The sequence below is a fragment of the Amblyraja radiata genome, chromosome 6 (genome assembly GCF_010909765.2).
Source record: "Amblyraja radiata isolate CabotCenter1 chromosome 6, sAmbRad1.1.pri, whole genome shotgun sequence".
NCBI classification, from domain to species: domain Eukaryota; kingdom Metazoa; phylum Chordata; class Chondrichthyes; order Rajiformes; family Rajidae; genus Amblyraja; species Amblyraja radiata.
Window position 1 is genome coordinate 75,261,317 of NC_045961.1, and position 22,117 is coordinate 75,283,433.

At 41.6% G+C, this 22,117-nt stretch overlaps 1 protein-coding gene across 5 annotated transcripts in view; it reads left to right on the forward strand.

Annotated features, from left to right (window-relative positions):
• The window catches only part of tbc1d4 (TBC1 domain family member 4), a 226,236-nt gene that overhangs the window by 197,808 nt on the left and 6,311 nt on the right, over nucleotides 1–22,117 (forward strand). For all 5 annotated transcript variants that reach the window (XM_033023006.1, XM_033023007.1, XM_033023009.1 and 2 more), the window contains 5 exons: nucleotides 380–541; nucleotides 4,480–4,638; nucleotides 8,401–8,645; nucleotides 9,404–9,563; nucleotides 19,082–19,251. In XM_033023006.1, the coding sequence (XP_032878897.1) occupies nucleotides 380–541; nucleotides 4,480–4,638; nucleotides 8,401–8,645; nucleotides 9,404–9,563; nucleotides 19,082–19,251 (896 nt within the window). The remainder of the gene's footprint in view (nucleotides 1–379; nucleotides 542–4,479; nucleotides 4,639–8,400; nucleotides 8,646–9,403; nucleotides 9,564–19,081; nucleotides 19,252–22,117) is intronic.

Here is a 22,117-nt window from a genome sequence, read left to right on the forward strand (position 1 = left end):
ACCAACCTAGGTGTGCATCTATAAGTGGTCTGATGCTGGAATCTAGAGCAAAAACAAACTGCTAGAGGAAGAACGTGGGTCGAGCAACATCTGTGGAGGCAAAGCAATGATCGACATATTGTGTTGTGACCGATTGTCTATATTCTGGTAAAATTGGTGAGCAGGTTTGAGAGAAAACCGGGTGAGGCATTTGGAGCAACAGGTTATTGTTGAAACTTCCAAGGATAATTACAGTAAAGTTAGCAAACTTATGCAACCCCCCCCTCCCTAATTGAGTAGTTTCAGTTAGCTGGAGTGAGCCCCCCTGGTCTTAATATTGCAATGCTGCATGGCGTCTGAATTACCATCTGAGAGATTTTGTTTCAAATGTATCTTGCAGCGAGCAGAGATGAACTTCAGGCCAGGAAAGTGAAACTGGACTACGAGGAATTTGTGCTTTGCCAGAAAGAGGTCTCTGCAGTCTGGGATAAAATGCTGAGCACCCCCGGAAGGGCAAAGGTCAAGGTTGACATGGAGAAGGTTCACACGGCACTTAGTCAAGGTCAGTGCTTGATTGCCAACTGCAATTTTCATCCTAACCAACTGGTCTCTCCTCAGCTGTCACCAATCATTGTTTGTATGCAGGTATTCATAGCCTCATAATGAGAATTGGTGAAAAATAAAATAATAAAATAAATACCCCTTGGACTAACCTGATTTAAAATGTCAGTTCATTAGGCCCAATCCATGAACTTTGACCTTGTGCACTGACTTCTTAGCTGATCACTTTGACCTTGTGCACTGACTTCTTAGCTGATCCAAAAGCATGAAGATGCAAATACACCACATCTACTCCCTCACCCGTTGCTATTCTCCCAGTTACATCATAGAAACATAGAAACATAGAAAATAGGTGCAGGAGTAGGCCATTCGGCCCTTCGAGCCTGCACCGCCATTCAATATGATCATGGCTGATCATCCAACTCATTATCCTGTATCTGCCTTCTCTCCATACCCCCTGATCCCTTTAGCCACAAGGGCCACATCTAACTCCCTCTTAAATATAGCCAATGAACTGGCCTCAACTACCTTCTGTGGCAGAGAGTTCCAGAGATTCATCACTCTCTGTGTGAAAAATGTTTTTCTCATCTCGGTCCTAAAGGATTTCCCCTTTATCCTTAAACTGTGACCTCTTGTCCTGGACTTCCCCAACATCGGGAACAATCTTCCTGCATCTAGCCTGTCCAACCCCCTAAGAATTTTGTAAGTTTCTATGAGATCCCCTCTCAATCTTCTAAATTCTAGTGAGTACATCCTCAGAAGTTGGTTTTTGTCACAAATATTTTCTTTTCATGACTCCATATTGATTTTGTCAAGTCCTGTCAATATTTTTAAAGCACCCAAATAGCATATTCATAATAGATTCTAATATTTTGCTTACATCAGATGTCAGGTTAACGCACTCTGTAGTTTCCTGTTTTCTTTCTCCCTACTCTACACATGCAAATGATACTGTTACATGTGCCACATCTGATCTCCATTTTGATTCCATATACAATAACATTTTGGAAGATGATCACCAAAGCAATCACTATTTTCATGGGTTCCTCTTTTAATACTCTGGGCTACAGATTATCAGGTCCTAGGGTACAACAAGATTTCAGTCTGTTGTTGTCAGTTTCCTTTAATTCCTCATTTTCATTTAATACTTGGTTCTCTACAATTTCTGGGAAGTTATTTGTCTCCTCTTCTGTGAAGGCAGAACCAAATCATTTGTTGAATTACTCAGCCGTTTAGTTCCTTATTATAAATTCTCCAATTTCTGACAATTAGAGCATAATTATTGCATTAGTCTTTTTTTTTCTTACTTACTTGAAGAAGCTGTATTCTTAAGGGCCTGTCCCACTTACGTGTCCTTGGCATGCAAATTACGCGACCTCGTGGTCGCCTTGAGCCGCGATGGTCCGGCGAAGGTCGGGCGCGATTACATGCGTACACACAGCCGCCTTTGAAGATGTACACAAAGCTGGAGTAACTCAGCGGGACTGACAGCATCTCTGGAGAGAAGCAATGGGTGATGTTTCGTGTCGAAAAGAAGGGTCTTGACCCGAAATATCACCCATTGCTTCTCTCCAAAGATGCTGCCGGTCCCACTGAGTTACTCCAGCATTTTGTGTCTATCTTCAATTTTCTTGGCCCCGCTCTGGGAGTAGAAGTGAGGGCGGATCCAGACCGCAATGGCCGTGAGCCCCAGGCCGAGTTCAGCGATCGTTTGCCTACTTCTGCTACTGTTGAAGGCGAGACGTTGCGTCGCGCCAGGGTCTTGGGCCTGTCCCACTTTGGCCGTCAGTTCCGCGACAGGCCGTTGGCGCACAAAGATTTCGTTCACTACAAAGATTTTGGAGCCCCGCGCGATGTCGCGCACAACTACATACCCCTCCGCACTTCTAAGTGGGACCAACTCCGCGCGGCCATATGATGCCCGTACGTCTCAACGCGACCACGAGGTCGCGTAATTTACGTGCCAAGGACACGTAAGTGGGACAAGCCCTTAACATTTCATTTTTGCTCTCTTAATCTCATAGTCCAAATTTTTTGCTAAATTCGAAACTCTTATTCAGACGCGCAACTTTCTATGACTCAATTTTGAATGTAATTTGTCGTTAACTTATTTCATTCTTGATGGTCGTTTTTTTTTGTTTTAATTTTTGTGCCAGAAAAGAATGCACAATTATGACAGTGCCTACATTTTGTCATTAAATGTCGGCCTTCCCTTTCCAGTGTCATGTCTTTCGATGAAACTCCCCAGTCGATCAACCCATCTTATATCTCATACTATTGTACTTCGATTTTCTTAGATTTAAGACTTTAGATTAAATGACTTCATTTTCACTCTTCCTAAAGAATACTAACATGTTATGGTCATTCTTCTTAAAGAAGACTGCACAACAAGATAGTTAACTAAACCCCTTCTTATTGCAGCATGTCCAATTCTAGGACATCCTATTGCTAGTTAGCTCCTCAACATACTGGTGTGAAAATAAATCCCAGACACACTCCAGGAATTCATCCTCCATGGTCGTATTGCTTATTTGGTTTTGCCAGTCCATGGGTAGATTATATTCTAGTACCCTTGTTACATGTATCCATTTACTATTTGGTTCCATTCCATGTATTACTACTACTATTTAGAAATTTATAAATAACTCCCATCCATACATTCTGCTTTGTAAGTAAAACAAGACTGATTTTATATCTTGATTTTGCAAACCAATATCTTTGTTCTAATTTCATACTTCACTAAGAATCCTCTTCCTTTTTGTCTGTTATTCCTAGACAATGAATCCCAACAGTGTTCACCCTGAAGTCATGTCTCCGTAATTAACATTACATTTTATATCTATTTATGCTGTTAATTTGGCGATAGCATCTTTAGACATATATATATCCAAATATTAATATATTTGGACATTGTATCGCTTTTTAATTTCAAGGCATCATTGCCATTCTCTTAAAAAATTATTTAAAAATTGAAATAACTGCTTAGAACGATGCCATAATGGGTCTCCCAAGACTACAAGCTCCACACAAGCCATTTGTTCATCCAACATGTGTTAACATTTCCCGTTCCTTTCTCTGTGAAATTAGAATCAGTGAATTCAGCTCACTGAGTCCATGCCACAGCACCTGGGTCAGCAGTTCCATTAATTAAATTATCTCTCACTCTCCATGAGGCCCTGTAGAAATTATTTCTCAAGTATCTGCACCATTCCCTTAATAAAGCACAAATTGAATCTGCTTTTATTTCACTGTTACAGTCAGTGAGATCCAGATACCATTTATTTTAAAAGTACATCAGCACTTCTAATTACAAGACGAATGAAAATCGGCATGTCTCCGATAACTCTTGCCAAATTCTAGGGGATCGATCGCTGCCCAAGACTACAAGAAATTGCAGAGAGTTTGGACGCAGCCAATCCATCAGGAAATCTGTAACTCGGCACACATAATACTTTTGCAAACTTTTCCCAGCATTTAAAGTCCGTGTCCGTTCATCTGTGCACCACTTGCTAATGGGAGCAGCAACCTTCCACCCCATCTACGTCAGTCATACTCCTGTGCACAACTGAAGACCAAAGCAGAGTACAAGTTTGGAAGGAAATTTCTACAGCAAATTTGTGAGCATTTAGAACATAGAACAGTGCAGCGTAGGAAAAGTCCCTCAGCCCACGATGTCTGTGCCATTCATGGTGCCGATTTTAACTAATCCCAAATGCTTGCAAATGGTTTATATCCCTTCATTCCCTAACTGTTCATGTGCATGTCTAAACATTGCAGTTGCTTGTCAACTATTTAGTTATCATGCAAAATTAACATTGCATGCTTATAGTTTTGATGAATTAATTAACGATGAGTTGTTACTGGTGTTGCGAGGTAACTGAACAACTTATACCGGGGTGCTACATTCTGATCTTAATGAGGGTGTCCTTGTGTGACCAGGTGTTTCAAAGTGTCGGAGAGGAGAGATTTGGCAGTTCTTAGCTGAGCAGTATCGATTAAGACATCGGTTGGCGGAGAAGCAGCAACCTGGAGATATCTCGTACAAGGAGCTCCTGAAACAGCTGACCACCCAGCAACACGCGATTCTAGTAGACCTCGGTAAGAGAAATTACGACTAATTGTGAGGCAACACAGTGAACTACTTCATCTGTACCAAGGTAGAATTTGAAGGTCCATCATGTGGCAAGTTAGCTGAATGAAATAGATAATAAATGTATTGCCTGACTCATTGAACTATCTTACTCTTTCAAGAAAAGTACTTCAAACCATAGCAGACTTTATTCAATGCAGTACCATTTTGAGGCCAGTAGGTGGTCTGCTTAGACATTATATTCTTAATTTTGGAATTTATGTGATTAAGCTACACCTTTTCTTCTTTGCCTCTTCCACCCCAATTGCTTGCATTTTGCCTATAATTATTGTATCTTTCTTTTCTAGTACATATATTCTGTACATTTTTCTTCTTCAGTTATTTTTTTCTTCCAGTTTCATTTGCACTGACTGCTGTGCGCTAATTAACATGTCTTTTTTATTAGTTTTCTGAATTTATGTTGGCGTATCTGCGCCCCATTGGGTCTCAGATCTGGAAAGCCGTCATTCTATATCCTGCCGAGACTGTTGGATATGTTTGTTGCATCATCTTTGATTTCAGTTGTAGGACATTTAACATCCCCGCTGCTGCACTTAAAAATAAAAAAGGTTTATTTTCGCTCAGCTTATTTCAAGACCTCAGGAGTTCCCAGAGCAACTTATAACCATCTAAAAGCTTTCAACTCGCATTTGCTGTGGTAGCAGGCTGAGTAGCTATTTCAGTCACCTTGACCTGACCCTGAAATCTAAACTGATACCTTAGTGCACTACTGGGGGTGTGCTGCACTATTGGAGGTGGTGCCCTTTGCATTGTACAGTCTAACAAAATTTAGCAAATTAAAATAGAAAATGCTAAAAAAAAAAATTCTTAATAAGTCTAGAGTGTCTGCAGTGAGAGAAATGTAATTATTGTTTCAGATCGATTACTTTTCAGTAGACGTTGGCTGTCTCTGGCTTCTTACTGATCCAGGCAGCTCATTCCTGACCACACGGTGGCGCTGGTGTCCTTGGATTTGCCCCAATGGCTCAGTCTTCCTTGAACCTGTGACAGGGGAACATGGCCAGCAGGGAGGCCCCATCCAAGCTAATCCCACTTGCCTGACCCATATCACTCTAAACCTTTTCTCTTCATGTACCTGTACCTTTTAAATGTTGTTACTGTACCCAACACAAATTTTGGTTCATTTATCGTGACAGTGGATTTACTAGGGACAACATTGGAGGGGTTTTCCCCTTGCCTTGAGGTGCTTGCTCTGGGTGGTGTATGGCACAGAAGCATAAAGGAGGGCTGGGAATCCCTGCTGCCTGTCGGACCATAAGCTTTGGATGTGCAACCTTGACCTTCCAATATTCTTTTCCTTTGACAACCAAAGGCTATGCTGGCTTACTGAAGGTAGCAGTGAACTCCACTATCAGTATGTACCTTCATTGAAATGGTTAGCAGCCCTCACTTTCTAGGATCTCATTGTGGAGCTTTGTGGTGGGGAGCAGTGACAGGTTGGACAGGTTGGGGGAGTGGGCTGATGCGTGGCAGATGCAGTTTAATGTGGATAAATGTGAGGTTATCCACTTTGGTAGCAAAAACAGGAAGGCAGATTATTATCTAAATGGTGTCAAGTTGGAAAAGGGGAAGTACAACGGGATCTGGGGGTCCTTGTTCATCAGTCAATGAAAGTAAGCATGCAGGTACAGCAGGCAGTGAAGAAAGCAAATGGCATGTTGGCCTTCATAACAAGAGGAGTTGAGTATTGGAGCAAAGAGGTCCTTCTGCAGTTGTATAGGACCCTAGTGAGATCACATCTGGAGTATTGTGTGCAGTTTGGTCCCCTAATTTGAGGAAGGACATTCTTGCTATTGAGGGAGTGCAGCATAGGTTTACAAGGTTAATTCCCAGGATGGCGGGACTGTCATATGCTGAGAGAATGCAGCGGCTGGGCTTGTATACTCTGGAGTTTAGATGGATGAAAGGGATCTTATTGAAACATATAAGATTATTAAGGGTTTGGACACACTAGAGGCAGGAAACATGTTCCTGATGTTGGGGGAGTCCAGAACCAGGGGACACAGTTTAAGAGTAAGGGGTAAGCTATTTAGAACGGAGAAGAGGAAACACTTTTTCACACAGAGAGTTGTGAGTCTGTGGAATTCTCTGTCTTTGAGGGCGGTGGAGGCCGGTTCTCTGGATAAGAACTAGATAGGGCTCTTAAAGATAGCGGAGTCAGGGGAAATGGGGAGAAGGCAGGAACGGGGTACTGATTAGGGATGATCAGCCATGATCACATTGAATGGCGGTGCTGGCTCGAAGGGCTGAATGGCCTACTCCTGCACCTATTGTCTATTGTTGATCAAGGACCTCTATTTTGTGGACGTTAAATGTAAGGCCCATTCACTTGTATACTTATGTGAACATGTCAACAATGATTTGGAGCATAGCCTGAAAATATATGTTTGCTGAAGTGTTGACTACAAACTGCAGCTTGATGATGGAGGTTGGAGTGACTTTGGTGGAGGTGGCATAGGTTGAGCAGTTTTCCATCTGCTCAGTACATTAACTCCACTCCAATGGGAAGTCTATTGGAGTGAGGTGCAGTGTTACAGCAAAAAAGATTGAGAAAAGTGTGGAGGCGATAAAGTAGCCTTGTTTAACACCAGTCAGCCCCTCATCTCTCATGTATGGGGAAAGAAGGAAGTGCAGTGGACATCAGAGGCAGAAAGTGGAAACATTCAATTGCAATAACTTTGGACAGGTCTTTTTGCTATTTGCCTGAGGCAAGGCCATCACCAGTGTCCTCCTCAACCACCTCCCACCTGTGGATCCCCAAATGAAAAGTGGATTTTGTCCATTTGACGGCACAGTGTTCATGACCTTCTCCATATGTCCCCAATGGAACAGTGCCATCACTATTCATGGCCTTTTTTAACCTCACAAAAGTCTCTTGATTCAATTAGGTTAGTATATGAAGCATCATTCCCAATGTTAGCTGCCTGCAGATATTCATCCCAACCCTACATGTGACTTGTACTCACATCCAGCTGACAAGAGAACAACAGGCCAACCCATGGCTGCTTACAAGATAGCCGGCTATGATTAGCACCATGATTAGTGTTGTGCCACACTGCCATACCCTATACCCAAATCATTGTTGACTTGTTCACATAAGTATTTGGTCTTTGCACCAGAATTTGGCATACCCATTGGAATGCTCATAGTAGACCCAAAGGTGTTTGTTTCTCTTAATCTAGATCTGAAAATGTTCATGAACTGTTAAAAGGATTGGATAGCATGGAAATAGTTTCCATGCTGGAGAAAGCAGAGACCTGGAGGCATTATCTTAAACTTAGCCAGACAGCTTAAGTTCCTGAACCAGCATCCGAGGCCCAGAAAATGAATCGTTCATTTCTCTCCATAGAATAAAAAGCTATCGTAGGGAATGGTAACCATGAAATCATCAGTTGTTAAAAGTATATCTGCAACACTAATGTTTTGAAGGAAGGAACTCTGCCATCTTTGCTCTCACTGGCCTGTATGTGACTACAGATTCACAGCCATGAGGCTGATGTTTAGCTGCCGCCTGAAACAGCCCAGCACACGAGTGATTGGAAATTGGTGGTAAATGCTGGTTTAGCTTGTGACGTCCAAATAACTAAATGAGAACTTCATATTATGTGCCAACAAGTACTTTCTCAGTGTGAAAAGAATAAAATAGAAACAGAAAACGTTGGAAGCATGTAAAGAAACCTCTCTTCAGTTTCCATTGTGTGTTTTTACAGGGCGAACATTTCCCACCCATGCGTATTTCTCGGCTCAGCTTGGAGCGGGCCAACTCTCGCTGTTTAATCTCCTCAAGGCCTACTCGTTGCTGGACAAGGAGGTGGGCTACTGCCAGGGCATCAGCTTTGTTGCTGGCGTACTTCTTCTGCACACAAGTGAGGAGCAGGCCTTCGAAATGTTGAAGTTCCTGATGTACGACCTAGGCTTCCGTAAGCAGTACAGGCCCGACATGATGTCATTGCAGGTACAGAGCTAATTGCACAACTTTGCAAAGGAACAGCTTTGGATAATCAACCTATTTCTTAAAATATGCAATTATGATTTGTAACAATGGAGTTTTCCCAGAATGCTTATTTGTGTTGCATATGGAAAATGCACTCCATTTGATGCAAGATTGCCATGTTTCATTAAACATCCTTGCACAGATCAGTTGATTTCTGAATAGGAAAGGAATCAAGGGATCTGGAGGTTGTAATAGAAAATGGTGCTGTGATCTTAATGCATGGCAAAGGTGCTCGAAGAGACTGTAGCCTAAGCATGCTCCTAGTTCTTACATATTTTTATGCACTCAGATTTGGAAGCTAGTCATCTCATATCTTTTAACATCCATTGAGAATCAACATTTATATTTTCCATGGGCGATTTCAACATCTAAATGCATTCATTGTTTATTTTTATGTTGAAGAGGCGTGAATGTGGAGGGAAATCCGATAGTGGATTTTCAAGGGGTTTTAGATAGGTACATGGATATGAAGGGAATGGAGGGATATGGAGCATGGGCTGGCAGAGGAGATTAGTTTAACCTGACATCATATTTGGCACAAACATTGTGGGCCAAAGTGCATGTCTCTGGTACTCTACTGTTCCATGAAAAGTAATTTATGCAGTTCAATATAATAATGCAATTGTGTTGTGTGTATGTACATGGTTATGTGTGTGCATGGGTGAGTGTATGAGACAGTAGAGTAAAACTTATTGACCATCACGGTGACCTTTGTTCAGATCCAGATGTACCAGCTATCGAGGTTGCTACATGACTACCACCGGGAGCTCTACATACACCTGGAGGAAAACGAGGTCAGCCCCAGCCTCTACGCAGCCCCATGGTTTCTCACTTTCTTCGCCTCGCAGTTCCCACTAGGATTTGTTGCCAGAGTCTTTGGTAAGTAATGGCTTTAAGTTCTGATCTCCAAAGCTGATGAGGTAGCCTGCTGTAGGAAGCATGGGAAATCTATTTGAAATCGAGCAGACTTGGATGAAAAGGATAGCCAATCATTTATTTTCCCCAGAAGCCGCCATTGTATGGAAGTTTGATTTTGGCTCTGAAGTACGTTAGCTGTGTTAGCTGGTACATTACATTCTTTATTCAAAAAGAGACAGTAAGTGCTGGAGTAACTCAGCGGGTCAGGCAGAATCTCTGGAGAACATGGAGAGGTGACATTTCAGGTCAGGACTCTTCTTCAGTCCTGAACACTGAAAAATAATTCCAATAATCAAAACGTGAAATTTAAGTTTAGGTTTATTATTGTCACATGTACCGAGGTACAGAGAAAAGCGTGGTATCCAATCAAATCAAATAATACTAATAATAATACTAATAATACTAATCCAATCAGATAATGTTATACATAAACACAATCAAGTCAAACTCAAGTACAATAGGCAGAGCATAAGGCCAGATAGAATAGAGAATATAGTTAACATTGCAGTACACCAGTTCCAGATGTAATGGGGTAGATGTGCATCGGAGAGTATCCTAGCTTAGGGAAGCCTGATAACAGAGAGGAAGAAGATGTTCCCGAGTCTGTGAAGAATGCTTTCAAGCTTCTGTATCTTCTTCCTGCTGGGACCTGGGAGAAGAAGGAATAACTGGTATGGGAGAGGTATTTGATTATGTTGGCTGCCTTACCAAGGCAGTGTGAAGTGTAGATGGAATCAGTGGTGGGGAGTCTGGCCTGTGTGATGGTGCGGGCTACATCTACATCTCTTCTGCAATTTCTTGTGGTCTTGGGCAGAGCTGTTCCTGAACTAAGCTGTGATCAACTCATTCCTCAACATTCACAGCATGTAGATAAAGGATAAAGCACACTATATTTATCTTACAGTTTATCTTACACATTTAGTGTAAGTCCGATTAATGATAGTTCAAAGGTCTGCTATGGAGGTAGATGAGAGGTCAGAGTTGCACTCTAGCTGATGGTTAGAAGAGATAGGGATGCTTTCTATTTACTATGGCATACTATTTAAGACTATGCTAGCATTGATTAAGTGCCAGCTTGAACTGCATATAGTCAAATGTTCACATTTCAAAAAAGATGGCACTGCAGTGGAATGGAGATTTTTGAGGATGTTGGCAGGACTGGGAATTTTTAGCCAGGATAGGATGGGATGAGATTCATTTTTTTCCATTTGAATGGCAGAGGCTAAAGGGAGATTTAATTGAGTTGCATAAAGTAATGAGTGGTCTTGGATAAGTAGGAAATAACTATTTCTCTTGGCTGAGGGGTTCAAAACCAGGGAAGCATAGGTTGAAACCAATTGGTAGAAGGGATAGATGGGTGATGAGGAAAAAGTTTTAGATTTTACCAAATGGCCTTTAATCATAAATTTCCCATGATTCCATGACCTAAGAAAACAAATCTATATTAAGGCTGAAAAGATATAAGAGAAACCTTATGTTTCCCTGTTGTTGTTAAACAGTATGGCCGCATGGAGGCACCATTGAATCATTTCAGTTCAATTTTAAATAACTATGAGAAACTAGTACATCTATGGTATCTATCAGTCAACTGCTCTGCAATGGCAACACTGACATTGATGCAAAGTTGTAAATAATAATTGGAACCTTTTGCAGAGTGACTCCCCATCCACTCTTACCTATTGCAGAGTGACTCCCCATCCACTCTTACCTATTACTGGTCACTGCCCACCACACTCATCACCTGTTTCCAAGCCGATTTGTACAAGGCCTTCTGACCATTTTAAAAAAACAAACTTGTCCTTGGTTGCCCTTGGTGGAAATCAGCTGTCAAAGAATGTCCAACAAATAACAGAAAATACTGGACAAATATTCAGCAGGTCACCCAGAGATTTGTGAATCTGTGGAATTCCCTGCCACAGAATGCAGTGGAGGCCAATTCACTGGATGTTTTCAAGAGAGAGTTGGATATAGCTCCGAGCTAAGGGATATGGGGAGAAAGCAGGAACAGGGTACCGTATTTGGATGATCAGCCATGATCATATTGAATGGCCATGCTGGCTTGAAGGGTCAAGGCCTACTCCTGCACCTATTTTCTATGTTTCTATGTCAGGATGATTGGAAATACTAACTCTGTTTCTCTCTCTGCTGAGGCTGAGTTTTAATATTTCCAATTTTTGTTTAAGATTTTCTACATGCATAGTTTTTTGAATTTCAAAACCTGTTCAAGTGCTTCCATAGTTGTTGAAATTTAAAACATTAAAAATATATCAAATATTAAACACACTATTAAGAAATTGCATTAAATAAAATTAAAACATAAAATACAAATGGAATTACATGCATTTAACTTAACTTAATGAGAACAAAATAAATATATATTTACCCTTTACCCTTCATCCCTACAACCATTCCCCTCCATTGAAATGGATGGAATTAGTGTTCCGCAGTTAAGAGGCAGATTTTCAAGCTGAACTACCCTTATACTGGACAGTTTGCATTGTACCCTCAGAGGGTAGAATGCAGCATATCAGTTCTGTTGAGGGGTGGGATTTTTATATTCATACATGCTTTCATTGGACTTCTGAATTTTCGCACCCAGGAGGCCAAATGCAGACATTTCTATGCAGATTCACTGAGTTTTTAGCAGAAGATTGACAGGTGACAGAATGTTGAAAGGATTAAGTCATCCTTTTCTGGTGTTTTGATTGTGGTGGACAAGTAATTACCCCGTAAGTCTAAGTATCTTGAGCAAAGCTATCTGCACATTGGTTGAGAGCCTCCGATCCATAATGGACAATTAAAGAGCAAGTGTTTAAGAAGGAACTGCAGATGCTGGAAAATCGAAGGTACACAAAAATGCTGGAGAAACTCAGCGGGTGCAGCAGCATCTATGGAGCGAAGGAAATAGGCAACGTTTCGGGCCGAAACCCTTCTTCACATTAAAGAGCAAGCTTGTCTTCAGAATATCCAATCACTGAGAGCAAGGTCACAGTTATAAGCTGGGAAACGCAGCCATTTGCTTGGACCCAAACACATGGCAGTGTGATTATGAGCAGGTGATATACCTTGGTGATGTTGGCTGAGAAATGGCTATTGTCTATGGAGAGCTCCCTGGTCTTATTTGAAGTGACATCTTGAGATTCTTCTGTGTTCATTCGGAGGGCAGGCGCAATGTTGCTGTGGGGTTTTATTTCTGAAAAGGTGGCACTTGCTGCCCTGCTACCATGGGCTCCGAGCCTGGAATTGTGTATTTCCTTCTCTAAAGAAGGACTTGAACCCACAACTTCCTAGATGACAAAGATGATGCTGGAGGATGGTGACTCTCTGCATGCTATCCCCAGAGGATGATCTCTTCTCATTTGATACAATTGCTCTTCTCTTTTAAAACTCTTTTCTACTTGTATGTCCAGCATTATTTCTTCTTGTTATTCTGTACTCCCTATCTCTCTCTTTGCTCAACTTATTGCACTTGAGTTTGGCTTGATTGCATTTACAGTGTCCTCCATTATGTTTATGACAAAGACCCATAATTTATTTATTTGCCTCTGTACTCCATAATTTGAGATTTGTAATAGAAAAAAAAAATCACATGTGGTTAAAAAGTGCACAATGTCAGATTTTAATAAAGGCCATTTTTATACATTTTGGTTTCACCATGTAGAAATTACAGCAGTGTTTATACATCGTCCCCCCCATTCCAAGGCACCATAATGATTGGGACAAAGCAATGTTGAGTAAATGAAAGTAGGCATATTTAGTCATTTGTTGCTTATCCTTTACATGCAATGACTGCTTGAAGTCTGATGGACATCACCAGTTGCTGGGTGTCTTCTCTGATGATACTCTGCCAGGCCTGTATTGCAGCCATCTTTAACTTATGCTTGTTTTGGGGGCTAGTCCTATTCATATTTCTCTTCAGCATAGAAAAGACATGCTCAATTGGGTTCAGATCGGGTGATTGACATGGCCACCCAAAAATTGACCATTTTCTAACTTTGAAAAACTCCTTTGTTGCTTTAGCAGTATGTTTGGTATCATTGTCTTGCTGTAGAATGGACTGCCAGCAAATGAGTTTTGAGGCATTTGTTTGAACTTGAGTAGATCGGATGTGTCTATACACTTCAGAATTCATTATGCTACTATCATTAGCAGTTGTATCATCAATGAAGAAAGGCGAGCCAGTACCTTCAACAGCCATACATGCATGCCCAGACCATAACACCGCCACCACGGTGTTTCACAGATGAGGAGGTATGCTTTGGATCTTGGGCAGTTCCTACTCTCCTCCATATTTTGCTCTTGCAATCACTCTGCTATGTTAATCTTCGTCTCATCTGTCCACAAGACCTTTTTCCAGAACTGTTGTTGCTCTTTTAAGTACTTCTTGGCAAACTGTAACCTGGCTATCCTATTTTTGCGGCTAACCAGTGGTTTGCATTTTGCAGTGCAGCCTCTGTATTTCTGTTCATGAAGTCAATAGACAATAGACAACAGGTGCAGGAGTAGGCCATTTGACCCTCCGAGCCAGCACCGCCATTCAATGTGAGCATGGCTGATCATCCCCAATCAGTATCCCATTCCTGCCTTCTCCCCATGTCCCCTGACTCCACTATCTTTAAGAGGCCTATCTTGCTCTCTCTTGAAAGTATCTAGAGAACCGGCCTCCACCGCCCTCTTGAGGCAGCAAATTCCACAGATTCACAACTCTCTGTGAGAAAAAGTGTTTCCTCATTTCCGTTCTAAATGACTTGCCCCTTATTCTTAAACTGTGGCCTCTGGTTCTGGACTTCCCCAATATCGGGAACATGTTTCCTGCCTCTAGCATGTCCATACCCTTAATAATCTTATATGTTTCAATAAGATACCCTCTCATCCTTCTAAACTCCAGAGTATACAAGCCCAGCTGCTCCATTCTCTCAGCATATGACAGTTCCGCCATCCTGGGAATGAACCTTGTAAACCTACACTGCACTCCCTCTATAGCAAGAATGTCCTTCCTCAAATTAGGGGACCAAAACTGCACACAATACTCCAGGTGTGGCTTCACTAGGGCCCTCTACAATTGCAGAAGGACCTCTTTGCTCCTATACTCAACTCCTCTTGTTATGAAGGCTAACATGCCATTTGCTTTCTTCACTGCCCACTGTACCTGCATGCTTACTTTCATTGACCGATGAACAAGGGCCCCCACGTCCCGTTGTACTTCCCCTTTTCCCAACTTGACAACATTTAGATAAAAATCTGCCAAAGTGGATAACCTCACATTTATCCACATTAAACTGCATCCGTCGTGCATCTGCCTGCTCACCTAACCTGTCCAAGTCACCCTGTATTCTCATAGCATCTTCCTCACAGTTCACACTGCCACCCAGCTTTGTGTCTGAAAATTTGATGTTAATTTGAATCCCTTCATCTAAATCATTGATGTATATTGTAAATAGCTGCGGTCCCAGCACTGAGCCTTGCGGAATCCCACTTGCCACTACCTGCCATTCTGAAAGGGACCCGTTAATCCCTACACTTGGTTTCCTGTCTGCCAACCAATTTTCTATCCATGTCAGCACTCTACCCCCGATACCATGTGCCCTAATTTGCCCACTGATCTCCTATGTGGGACCTTATCAAATGCTTTCTGAAAGTCCAGAAATTACAGACACAGTATTAGTGAGACCACATTTGGAATACTGTGTACAGTTCTGGGGTCCATACTTAAGAAAGGATGTACTAGCCCTGGAGGCAGTGCAGCGAAGGTTTACAAGATTAATTCCTGCAATGAGGGGATTGACATATGAGGAAAGGTTAAGTAGGCTGGAACTCTACTCTTTGGAGTTTAGAAGAATGAGAGGCGATCTCATTGAAACATATAAGATCGTGAGGGGCCTTGATCGGGTGGATGCACCGAGGATGTTCCCAATGATCGGGGAAACTAGAACTAGAGGACATAGTTGCAGAATAAGGGGGGGCTCTTTTAAAACTGAGATGAGGAAGAACTTCTTCACCCAGAGGGTGGTTAATTTATGGAATTCACTGCCCCAGGGAGCAGTGGAAGCAGAAACTTTAAATATATTTAAGACTAAAATAGATGTTTTTTTAGCTGCCAAGGGGATAAGGGGCTACGGGGAGAGGGCAGGGATATGGACCTAGGTATGGTTAGTATAGTAAGACCTGAGTGATCTCCTGGACAAGTGTCGATCGCCTGGATTGGGGTCGGAGAGGAATTTCCCGGATTTTTTTCCCGAATTGGACCTGGGTTTTTATCCAGTTTTTTGCCTCCCCCAGGAGATCACGAGGTTCTTGGGGTGGAGAGGGGCGATAGCGGTATAAAGGGGAGGGTAGTGTCTTGTGTTCTGTGTCTTGTGTCTACTGTTTGTGGGTAAGTGTGTCTGTTTAGTGTTCAGCCATGAGCGAATGGCGGTGCGGGCTCGACGGACCTGGTGGTCTACTCTCGCACCTACTTTCTATGTTCTATGTTTCTATGTTTCCAGGTATACTACATCCTCTGGCTCTCCCTTGTCCATATTCCAAGTTACATCCTCAAAATATTCCAGAAGATTAGACCGATCCTGTTACTGCTATCCAAATGTGCCGCTATTTCATCTTTTATAATTGACTCCAGCATCTTCCCCACCACCGATGTCAGGCTAACTGGTCTATAATTCCCTGTTTTCTCTCTCCCGCCTTTCTTAAAAAGTGGGATAACATTAGCTATCCTGCAATCCACAGGAATTGATCCTGAATCTATAGAACATTGGAAAATTATCACCAATGCATCCACAATTTCTAGAGCCACTTCCATAAGTACCCTGGGAAGCAGATCATCAGGCCCTGGGGATTTATCAGCCTTCAGTCCCATCAGTCTACCCAACACAATTTCCTGCCTAATGTGGATTTCCTTCAGTTCCTCCGTCACACCAGGTCCTCTGGCCACTACTATAACAGGAAGTATATCAGTGAAGACAGTTCCAAAGTACCTGTTGAACTCATCTGCTATTTCCTTGTCCCCATAATAAATTCACCTTTTTCAGTCTTCAAGGGTCCAACTTTGGTCTTCTGCGGACAGTAGCCATTGACAAATCCACACCTGACACCTGAAGTGTTTCTGATCTGTCGGACAGGTGTTTGGGGATTTTGCTTTATTATAGAGAGAATTCTTCTGTCATCAGCTGTGGAGGTCTTCCTTGGCCTGCCAGTCCCTTTGTGATTAGTCAGCTCACCAGGGCTCTCTTTCTTCTTAATGATGTTCCAAACAGTTGATTTTGGTAAGCCTAAGGTTTGGCTGATGACTCTAACAGCTTTATTCTTGTATCTTAGTCTCCTAATGGTTTATTTGACTTTCATTGGCACAACTTCGGTCCTCATGTTGCTAACAGCAATAAAAGTTTCCAAAGGTGATGGAAAGACTAGGGAAAAGACTAGATGCTGAGAGCTCTCTTATACCGACCGGCATTAAGGAGGCAATTAAACACACCTGAGTAATTACAAACACCTGTGAAGCCATGTGACCCAAACATTATGGTGCCCTGAAATTGGGGGGGACTATGTATAAACACAGCTGAATTTCTACATGGTGAAACCAAAATGTATTAAAATGGCCTTTATTAAAATCTGACAATGTGTGCTATAGCCCACATGTGATTTTTTTCTATTACAAATCTCAAATTGTGGAGTACAGAGGCAAATAAATGATTTTTTTTTAGGTCTTTGTCCCAAACATTATGGAGGGCACTGTATATAGTATTATTTGATTGGATAGCATACAGGCAAATCTTTTCACTGTACCTTTCAGTGTACCTAGGTGACAATTTAAACCTAATCTAGAGGTGAAAGTGTTTCTGACTGAATCGGTGTGAAGAAGGGTTCTGACCCAAAATGTCACCAATTACTTTTCTTTAGAGATGCTGCCTGACCTGTTGAGTTACTCCAGCATTTTGTGTCTATCTTCTGACTGAACTACGGCTGTTGAGATGCACCTGTTATGCATTCTTATTGCGAATGTGGCTCGATTCACCTTGTGACTGAGTCAATGGGTAGGATTAGTCCCTATTGATTAAAACCTGATTGTGTGAGCTTAAACTATCCTAATTTCTTGATAATTATCTTTTATCTTTCTCGCCTTGGCAAGTATGCAAAGAGGAAAGTTGGAGATTAAATACGTTTAAATGCTAATGGTGGATTTAATTTGATATTTTTATTTATTTATTTATTTATTTATTTATTAGTTATTTATTTCGGACAGAATAAAAGAATAAAAAGCAAATGTGAAACAGCATACAAAAAACAAAACACAAATATTTATAAAGTGTCATAAACAATATCTATAAATAAATGAAATCATATGTGTCCAAAAAGGAGCAGGAAGAAGCCAAAGCTTATTAATTCCCATCCCTTATTCAACTGCTTGTAATTATCTCATACAAATTTAGCAGCTATATGTACACCATATGTACACCAGCCACTATATGTACACCAAATTATTTACATTTGAACACTAATCAAATATTTACAAAGTCATACAAAAAAGAAAAAAGACAAAGAAAAGAAAAAACCCGCAAATACTATAGTATCTTAGTCATATTGGAGAATAAGTTAAGTACTTGGTGCTATAATGCACAGCTTAAATATTGTTTTGAGCCAATCTTGGTTTGCTCACTTGCACCTGATTTGTGATGAGAAATTGGAACAGGATAGTAAAAGCTGTGGTGCAGAATGTGTAGGAAGGAACTGCAGATGCTGGTTTAAACCGAAGATAGAAGGGTCTCAACCCAAAACATCACCCATTCCTTCTCTCCAGAGATGCTGCTGGTCCCGCTGAGTTACTCCAGCTTTTTGTGTCTATCTGTGTTGCGGAGGTCTTGCTCCTCCACAGGAGTGTTGCTGATGTCTGTTGTTCCCTTGCTGTTATGTGATGGATTTCAGTGCATGCACACACGCACGGAGCTCTGGAGTATCTGTGCTTCCGATACAACTGTGTGTGCATTCACGATAGGCTGCAAGAGAACTTGTGGGAATGTGCCATAACTCAATGGGGTAATCGCCCAGGGTGGCAGTCTAATATTCACGATCTTAGCTCCGGGGCAACTGCAAGTCCTCTCCACGACTGACTAGGTTACAGGATGGCTTTGGAGAATTCTTCAGAATGGTGCCTGAGCGACTTGTGGATTGTGGTGTCTGACAGTGTTGATGAATAATACTCTCGGAAAGCCAGTGTAGCAAAAAGGCATGCAGTTTTTCCCCACAAGTAAGCTGCTTTAGTAAAAGGCTCCTGTGGGATCTCCTTGCAGGAACTGGCTTGTCTGAGGTCCTATGATTTTGCAGCAATGTCATGTCATATTTAAAATAAAGACATTAAAAAAAATCTAGTTCTATGTTTCTTTAAAAGTTTCCACTTGCGAGCAAATGTATAAGTATTTTAACGATTATGAAATGGTCTGACTAACATGAAACCTGTGGGTCTCTGTTCTCTCTTCCAAAAAAAACAGATATAATGTTTCTTCAAGGAACAGACGTGATATTTAAGGTGGCCCTCAGCCTGCTCAGCAGTCATGAAGCATTAATTCTGCAGTGTGACAGCTTTGAGGCCATTGTCGAATTTGTGAAGTCCACCATTCCAAATCTGAGTCACTCACAGATGGAGAAGACTATTATCCAGGTACCGGCGACATTCGTTAGCACCAAAACCAGTGACAGAATTTGCATTGATGAGACCTTTCTGACGATTTACAGAGCGAGGATGTAGCGAGTCTGCACATAACCCTATTATCTCTGTGACTGTGATCCTAATTATCTGCACCCCCATCCTCAACTCCCACACATGGAAAAAAAACTAATTAAAATAAACTTTTTTTATCTTTGCTCTTCCTGCATTTGATCTGTCACTGAAAATTAATTGCCAATCAATAGTGTTTAGATTGATTCTAAGGGCTTTCTTTAAAACAGAAGGCATAGATAACATGTTGTAGGAAGGATGCTGTTGGAAATCGAAGATAGACACAAAATGCTGAGTAACTCAGTGGGACAGGCAGCATCCCGGGATAAATGGAATGGGTGATGTTTCGGGTCGAGACTCTTCCCCAGTCTGAAGAAGGGTCTCGACCAGAAACGTCACCCATTCCTTCTATACAGAGATGCTACCTATTCTTCTGAGTTACTCCAGCATTTTGTGTCTAGCATAGGTAACATGTTCAGGATGGAAATATGAAAATTTAGCATTTTTGCGCATTTTGCATAGACTTCAACTGGAATATATCCTCATGAGATACTGGTTTTAAACTGAGCACTCTTCCTGATACAGCATTTCAGAATTGGTATTGCCCAAGTGCCTGCTTCTGATCTAATAAAGAAACTGTGGCAATAAATACAGCCTGACCTGTTGTGTGCTGTTCCATAAATCCCGCTGTAGCACAGTGTAAGGCCATTAATAGTCAAGCATTACTCAAAAGGGTGCAATAAAGGTAATGCTGCTTGCAATTTACAGACTAGTCTTGAAGTATTTGACCTTGATAAAGAAAGCTACGAAGGTTTATGACACTCTTGATCACTTAAGTACTGCTGTTAGCACAGTTGTGTGCAACACAGTCGATATTTGTTCAGTGTGGTTTATTGCTTGTTTAACACAGCATTATACAATATATTTATGTAGCACAGTTGTGCAGTGCTTTAGGGACTCTTCTCGCTGAACCTTGTTTAGCCTCCTATTCATGTGAAGTAGGCATAGCTTTCATTACCCATCTGGTTAAGATATTCCCACAGTGCTGTTGGGCAAGGTGTATTTAATTGTCAATCTATTTCCAAATGTAGATGTTTTATGATATGTAGTTGGTGGTCCCAGGCACCTACTGTTCTTGCCCTTCTTTCTGGTTCGAGTCATAGGTTTGGGAAGTGCTATGGGAATAGTCCAGATAGGTAACTACAGTGCATCTTGTACATGCTAACGTTACAGTACACCAGCAGAGGGGGAGTGACTCTTTAAGGTAGTTGACGTGATTCCATTTGGTTTGCCAACTTTATTCTTGATGAGTTTAACTTCCTTAAATGTTGTTGGAACTGCCTTCACCCAGGCAAGCGGACAGCGTTCGTCCACAGTCCTGACTTGGGTATAGACAGACTAGAGGAAGTCGGGAGCTGAGTCGCATGCCATTGATTATCCGATCCCAAACTTTTCTAGTATGCTGAGGATTTATGTGGTGTGATCAGTTACCTTCATGGTAACCTCAGTCATGTTGGGGATCCATTGATATTTCTGCTGTTGAATTTCATGGGTAGGTCATTGCGTGTAGGTGGTGGATGTGGTCTAGATATCAGTTCAGTTCAGTTCAGTTAAATTTATGGTCATGTGTACTGAGGTACAGTGAAAAGCTTTTGTTGCATGCTGTCCAGTCAGCAGAAAGACTGATTATAAATGATTACAATCGAGCCATTAGCAGTGTGCAGATACATACGTAAGTGGAATAACGTTTAGTGCAAGTTAAAGCCAGCAGCCAAATATCATGCAGTACAAATGTTATTTGTCATTTATCAATCCAAACGTGAATATTAGGCCCGAACTTTCATTTTAGGAATTGCACGTAGGATTGAACATTGTTCATTCGTAAGTGAAAATCCCTTTCACTGTCCTCATGATGGAAACATATGTCCAGGTCAAAGACTATCCTGATAAAAGTACAACTGTAGTTGGACACAAAAAGCTGGAGTAACACAGTAGGTTAGGCAGCATCTCTGGAGGAAAGGAATAGGTGACCTTTTGGGTCGATATCCTTCTTCAAACATCACCTATTCCTATTCTCCAGAGATGCTGCATGACCCGCTGAGTTACTCCAGCTTTTTCTGTCTGTCTTCGGTGTAAACCAGCACCTGCAGTTCCTTCCTACCCAAAGGTACAACTGCAATGGGGATCCTCCCCTGTTATGGCCAGTCATATCTTGTCACGTCGGTCTGCAGAAGCACCTCGCCCATCTTGTTGTGGCCCCACCTCTTGCATTTCTTTCCCAGCACTGTTTCCATCAAAGTTCTCAACAAAGGTTATTTAAAATGTTTCTTCCACCTCTATTTTTGAACAACATTGGCTCTAGATCCAACAATGCTTTCATTTAAAAATGATTGTCTTTATTTAATGTTCCCTCCTTGACCCTAGCCTACCCCATTTCTAACTCCTCCATAATCCCCTGATTTAGGCCACTGGTGTGTCCCTGATGGTTTTTTTAATTAACCACCACGCCATGCCTACTGCAAACAAGATTCTCACAATAAAATCTTTTCATCTCTCTACCCCTTTCTCCTTTAAGGCACAGCCAAAAGCCTACTGTCTTGCACAAACTTGATTGAAGGCTGGATTTTATGTTGGGACCACAAATTGCGTCATTACCGGATTCCTGAGTCATAGGAATTCTAGGTTTAAATTCCAGTAATTCAATTGCATTCACATTTCGAAACCAGTAATCTCAAAACTGACACGGAAGCTGGAGATGAACTGTTGTTTATGTAATAATAATAATGGATGGGATTTATATAGCGCCTTT